The 6,316-nt window shown below is 39.2% G+C and overlaps 1 protein-coding gene across 6 annotated transcripts in view; it reads right to left on the bottom strand.

Annotated features, from left to right (window-relative positions):
- Positions 1 to 334: 334 nt before the first annotated feature.
- The window catches only part of LOC122822958 (PH and SEC7 domain-containing protein 1-like), a 94,459-nt gene continuing 88,477 nt past the window's right edge, over positions 335 to 6,316 (bottom strand). For all 6 annotated transcript variants that reach the window (XM_044102089.1, XM_044102093.1, XM_044102090.1 and 3 more), the window contains one exon: positions 335 to 6,255. In XM_044102089.1, the coding sequence (XP_043958024.1) occupies positions 5,995 to 6,255 (261 nt within the window). In that variant the 3' untranslated portion in view covers positions 335 to 5,994. The remainder of the gene's footprint in view (positions 6,256 to 6,316) is intronic.

Raw genomic sequence — 6,316 nt, 5'->3', positions numbered from 1 at the left:
GTATGCTATTGTGTTATTATTAATGTAAACATTTCCAGGTTTTTAAATTAGCAAAAGAAAACAAAAACTACCATAAACTACCAACATTTGCAAAATTATTAAAAGGAATATATTTTTCCAGATGGAAAAGGATATTTTCAGAGAAAACTCTTGACATAACAAACGTTATAACAAATTAGGGCACTATTTTTAGATCTAAATAGTCTTCCCTCTTTATTTAAGGATATGTTGTGTCCAGGACTTTTTTGTCTGAGTGTTTTAAGATTATTTTACCTGAGCTAAGAACTCATTAAACATATTTTAAACTTCCACACAATAAGATCAAGAGACGGCCAACCTTTACAAACACTTTTATTTTTATCCTCTAGAATTCCCAAAACTGAGAAGCTCACAAACAACATTTCCTTGGTGAGACTGAACAAGGCAGTGACACATGTAGCTCACTGTTTTAGCATCAAAAGAACATCGTCTTACCTGCACCAGTCTAAAAACACACTGAGACGAATCAGAACTTCACATGTAAAAGATTTTTCTGAGCCTCTAAAACACGACAGCGTTGAACAGCAATAAATATAGCCATTTCCTTTGTCGATAGAAAAAAATAAATAAAGGTGGGCATGAGCTTGAAAACAGTAAATCATGGTGACCTACTTAATATATGAACCCTTCATTTAATGTTCTAATATAAACAAAAGCAGGCCGTAAGATCTCATGCTTTATTTACATTCAGAAATGATGATGAGTGATGGAAACATTTATAGGACAGTTCACTCAGGCGTGCATTGCTGCTTTAATAGAGACAAATCCTACAACTTTAACTTTACAAACCATTTACAGCAGCTGATCTCCGTTTCATTCATTGCTGTTTTGTTAAATTCACTTAAAAACACTTAATGTATCAGAACAAACTGTCATTATTGTTTTTTACCGATTGCTCTGTGTATTCAAACAGACGTATGCAGATTCAATAAATCATTGCCTCTTTTCAAGGATCGGATAAGATGAAGATGGTTGACATTTGGGTTGTTTGAGAGTTTAGCCACATATTTGGAGGAAGAACTGACAGCTAAAATGGTTCTAATTAATTCTGATCAAATGCAACCGCAGGACAAGCTCAGATATGCCAAACGTAATGTTCCAGTCATCACGTCTAATAAGGATTTGATCCTTGAGGAAAAGATATTTATTCTTTAAAGTTACAGTCCCTTGCTTCGAAACTTTTCACATTTCAGCATGTTGCAACCACAACAACGTTGTGTGTTTTTATTGAGCTTTTCTGTCAGAACCAAACACAAAGAAGCAGCAGCCTGGAACAAACTTCTGGAAACCTGCAAAACAGCCGAAAAATTTCGCTACTTTAGATTAAGGCTAAAAATTCACTTGTTTACAGGTGCCTTTGATTAAAAACCACTGGGAAATTGATTAACATATTAATCAATATATTTTATGATGGCATTAGACAAAATGTAATGTTTGTTGATTGCTTCATAAACGGTTATTACAGTTTTATTGTGTAAAGCACTTTGAACTGTCTCGTTATACAAATAAACTTGACTTTGCTTGAAAGCCAAGAAAATGAATTTTTGTCAGCGATCTGACATTTTATTTTCTAAACCAGCTTTGCACATTTCCATAACTCTCTCAACTGTCTGCTATGTTTCTGAGCTGGTAAAAGAGCCGGTAAAATTTATATTTAGATTACGTCACGCCAAATGGAGCTAATCAGTGCTTATATATATATATATATATATATATATATATATATATATATATATATATATATATATATGTTTTCCTTCAATTTTACAACTATGCACTACTTTGTGTTGATCTCTCACACAAAATCCCAATAAAACACATTTAAGTTTGTGGCAGAAATGTCACAAAACAGGAAAAAATTCAAGGGGTATGAATAGTTTTTGCAAGGCACTGTAGATCATAGTGTTTTCAGTAATTAAAGAGGATTTAAACAATAAATAAAAACTTAATCTGATATTGGACATTAAGCAGATGCAGCACAAAAATGTAAGTCAAGCTTTTAACCACCAAACGCATTCATTTACGTCAAACATAAAAATGAAAAGCAGAAAAAGGCAGTGGTTCTCAAACTGAGTAAATCTCCAGAAACCAGTTAAATGTGTAACAATAGGATTATTAGCTTATTAAATATAAAACAGAATAAAATTTAGATTTTTTAGCAACATATTTAAACTTTATCTCTTTCTGCAGCTGTTTGGAACCCAAACATTTTAGATGAAAGTCCACTGATGATCATTAGCAGTTAACAAAATCTTAATAATAACGCACAATTTAAAGAGCAGAAATGAACTGCAGCTGCATTGCTAGATTATAATTGTATTGTAAATTAGTATTTTTTTATATATATATTTTCAACAGTTTAATTGCAGAGTTAATCAACTGGATGATGGTTTTTGCAACAAGAGGCCAAAAAAAACCTTTTCGAATTATCAAGTGAGCTGCTGAAACGACAGACGTGACGTGTAGATGGATTATTATTCAAGAACCTTTTCTACAAATATTTCCTCACCTTTCAGGTTCACACAACCGTACGAGAAAAACAGCCATCACAAAAAGTCCTTCAGTCTTTTCTGACAATCAGCTCCAAAACAAAAGAGCTCGTTTTATGCCACTCAAGGCAAAGAAGATATAAACCCTCCAAAGCAAAACTTGCAAATGTTTGAATTGTTGCTTAAAGTTTACAGGTGAGGAAAAGGCCGCACACTGCAACAGAAACGTGACTGACGCATTAACACGGTGCAGCGCTGAGGCCTGAATACTAAATCATTCGCTTTAGAAACTGTACACACTGATATAACTCATGCTCTATGGGAACTGATGCTGGACGGAAGCTGGACGAACAAAACCAAAGAGTCTTGAAGCTCCTCGGAGCGTCCAGCACCGTCCCAGCATGCACTGCGGCTCACAAACGGTTAACACAAACAGGTCCGGTGTGTTGCGTAGCCCTGCGGTCCCCATCCACTTCCCCAGGTGAGTGGGAGATGCTGTGCATATTCACTGCAGGTGCAGCAGGTGTGGTTATGGCTGAAAGAGGAATTACAAGTGAATGCTGACAGCTCTCCCTGCTGGTTGGACGCTGGCACTGCAGCTGCTCAAAAAGCCTGAGTAGAAAATGGCTGTGCATCAATACTACAGCTGTATCTCAACAAGTCAGAATACCATCAAAAAGTTCATTTATTTCAGAAACTCAACTGTAAAGTTAAACTCATATTGGACAGATCTTCTTCTGGTAATTTTGATGATTGTGGCTTAACTCAAAATTCAGTCTCTTCAAAATAAATAGATTTTACATTAATAAAGGATTTCTAAAACACAAATGTTATGTTATGGTTGACACAATCATGGAGAAGACTCAGCAGAGATCCTCCACAAGGGGTTTAAGTTACAAAAAACATTGATAGAAAGTTGAGTGGAAGGAAAAACTTGCAACAAGAAGTTAGTACTTCTACACAGATATATCCAGGAAACTCTACATTAATGTCTCATTTCTTATGTTACGTCTGTCCTAAAGCAGGGGAGAAGTTTCTGACCTGAACTAATAAGAACAAAGGTCGGAGGTTAGCAGAGTGACTTCCAAATGAAAAACCAACCTTTAGCGAAATATAGTTTGTATTTTTAAATCATGGGCACAGAGGTTGAAATAAGATTAGAGAACCACTGAATCCACGTTGTTCGAGGTCCAGTGTGAAGTTTCAAAGGCCAGTGATAATTTGGAAAACCTTGACATCGACTGCTGCTGGTCCACTGTATTTTCTCAAGCCTAACGTCAGCTATGTCATCCAGGGAATTTCAGATTGCTTCATGCACTAATGTTTCATGTTTTTCTTTCTGGAGATGCTGAGTTTATTTTCTAGTCAGACTAAGCACCTCACCACAATGCCAAAGGTAGCAAAAGCTGAGTCAACGGCTGTGCTGCTCTGACCCCATGAGAGGGTTAGCTCTAACGCTGCCTAAGTGTACACACTTTACAAAAGACTAAGATTTGTGTATAATAAAAAAAAATAGAAAGAAAGAAGATTAAGAATCATTCTCTACCACACTTCATCCTTCCACTCAACTTTCCCTTATGGAAATAGGAATGTTAATTTTGTCATTGAATGTAACCCAAAATCACCAAATTGTAAATATATGACTGCTTATAATAAATCTATAAGAGTTTCACTTTGTGAATTGAATTGCTGGAGAAAAAACAACAAACTTTTCAATGATATTTAACTTCTGTGATATACACCTGCATGCTATGAGGTGTTTATGGCTACTAAAAATACCCAAGCTACTCTACTCTTAACAAATTCCAAAGTTCCTTTGTTTCCTCTTCTATAATTTTTTATTTTTATTGTTCCTTGCTCTCTTCATGCATCTTTCACAACATCTTCAGCCCCAATCCAAGTAAAATCATGCTAATAGGTTTCAGCGTTGGAAAGCTTTCTAATGCAACCGACTAAATTAGAGTAACCTGTCAAAAATAACCTTTCTAAATACTTTGTAATAATAATAATAACAATAATAAAATCACATGATTATCATTCAGCCCTTTTTGGGATTAGCAAGACGTTTTCTGTGTTTGCTCCTAATGCATCTTCACAATAGTGTACTGAATATATTGCAAATATACCGTCATATATCCTACAATATAAGCAGGCGCATTATATACTGTACAACACGTCCTGAATAGCAAGTTTCCTTTATCGTATTTGATCGTATGCTCGTACACTGAAGGGAGTGGGGGTCAACAACAACAACAGGTGACTGAAAAATACCTTAAAAATATCAACATTCAGGGTCTGCCCGGTGAGTGTCGGCCTGGAAATGAGCGGTACAGACAGGAGGTTACACGTGTTGGCTATGGCACAGGCAGGAGAATGACTGAACAGCCCCAGGGAGAAACGCTGACTCTCAGTTTTTTTTTTTTTTTTTTGTTTTTTTTTTATGTGTAAGTAGTAAAAGCCCTAAGAGAAGCTGTGCTGGATGCAGGCATGCGTATCACAGCAGGAAAAACGAAACAAAAACATTCACCCAAGAAAGAAAACTGAAGCACATCACTGGACATAAGCAAAAGCAAACAGGAGAAAAAATATGTTCAAGCAAAGTGAAAAAAACCCTCTCTCTTTGCTTGAGATGCAGTTTTGTAGCTGCATCGCACCGAGAACTTCTGCGGACGTCGGCTCTAGCTGTCCAGAAAGAAAAAAAAACGAGCAGCCGCGATTGTCTCGTCACGGCGTTTCTCTGCAGCAATGCTGATTGAACTTCACGCCGTCCTTACTGGAGCTAAAAGCTGTGATTCCCAACTCGTGTGTGTGTGTGTGGAATGTGAACGCGTCGTGAGGATATACGGGACGAAAGGAGCTGGAATGTAGAGGCTCCAAAAAAAACGTAGTGATGCTTTAAAAGTCTATTACAGCGCTTCACGTAGGAGTAGCGGTACGACTAAAAACCAAATCTCGAGTCATCTATAATGAGATGACAGTTCAAAGTGTGTAAACATGTTTGGTCCCTAACAGAGTTGAAGGGTGATGGAAAAAGTTGTGAGGATGTGGCTGGAGAGGTGCCCTGAAAGAAGAAAGGGGAGGGGAGAAAGGAAAGGATGCTGAATGTAGGTCCCTGTGGTGTCCCATTTGATCTGGAAGCATCCTTTTTAAGGAACTGTGCCGTTTGCTGCTGCTGCATCCAGCGCCTGTCCTGAAAGACACCTCCTCCTCTCTGACCTCACAGCTGTTCCCCCCACCTCCTGCACCAACATCCTCGCTGGATCTGCACCTCCTCGGCCACACGAGAAGACTGGGGTGCCGGGTGGGGCGTCATGGTAGCGGGAAGGCGTGGGGTAAGACCCTCACCCCTGCTCCCCCTTCAAGCAGAGCTCCGAACCCTCCTGGATCTCAAATAAAAGCCTTCGCTGGGAGACAGCCTGCCGGTGGGAGAGCGACATCATGCCGCTCCCGGCGCCCCCGCCACGCTTCACTTCTTGACAGCCTGTCTGTAGCTGTTCCTCTGTCCTTCCTGTCGAGGTCTGCTGCTGCTGCAGGCGCTGGCTTTGCTGCTGGTGCCCCTGCTGCTGCTGGCCTGGCTGGCCAGGCTGCTGTCCTGCAGCGTGGGGCTGGAGTGCGCCCTCTGCAGGCTGCTGTCCTCCAGGAGCAGCGACTCGAATACAGACAGGTCCTCCTCGCCGCTTCGGATCTTGGCCCGCAGCAGCATGACGTATGTCCCATACCGAGTTTTCTGAGGAAGTGCAACAGAAGAAACGATTGTTACAAGAAAGAAGGTGTAAAAGTTTTATGAA

The sequence above is a fragment of the Gambusia affinis genome, linkage group LG20, assembly GCF_019740435.1.
Source record: "Gambusia affinis linkage group LG20, SWU_Gaff_1.0, whole genome shotgun sequence".
NCBI classification, from domain to species: domain Eukaryota; kingdom Metazoa; phylum Chordata; class Actinopteri; order Cyprinodontiformes; family Poeciliidae; genus Gambusia; species Gambusia affinis.
This window is presented reverse-complemented; position numbering and strand designations above follow the sequence as displayed.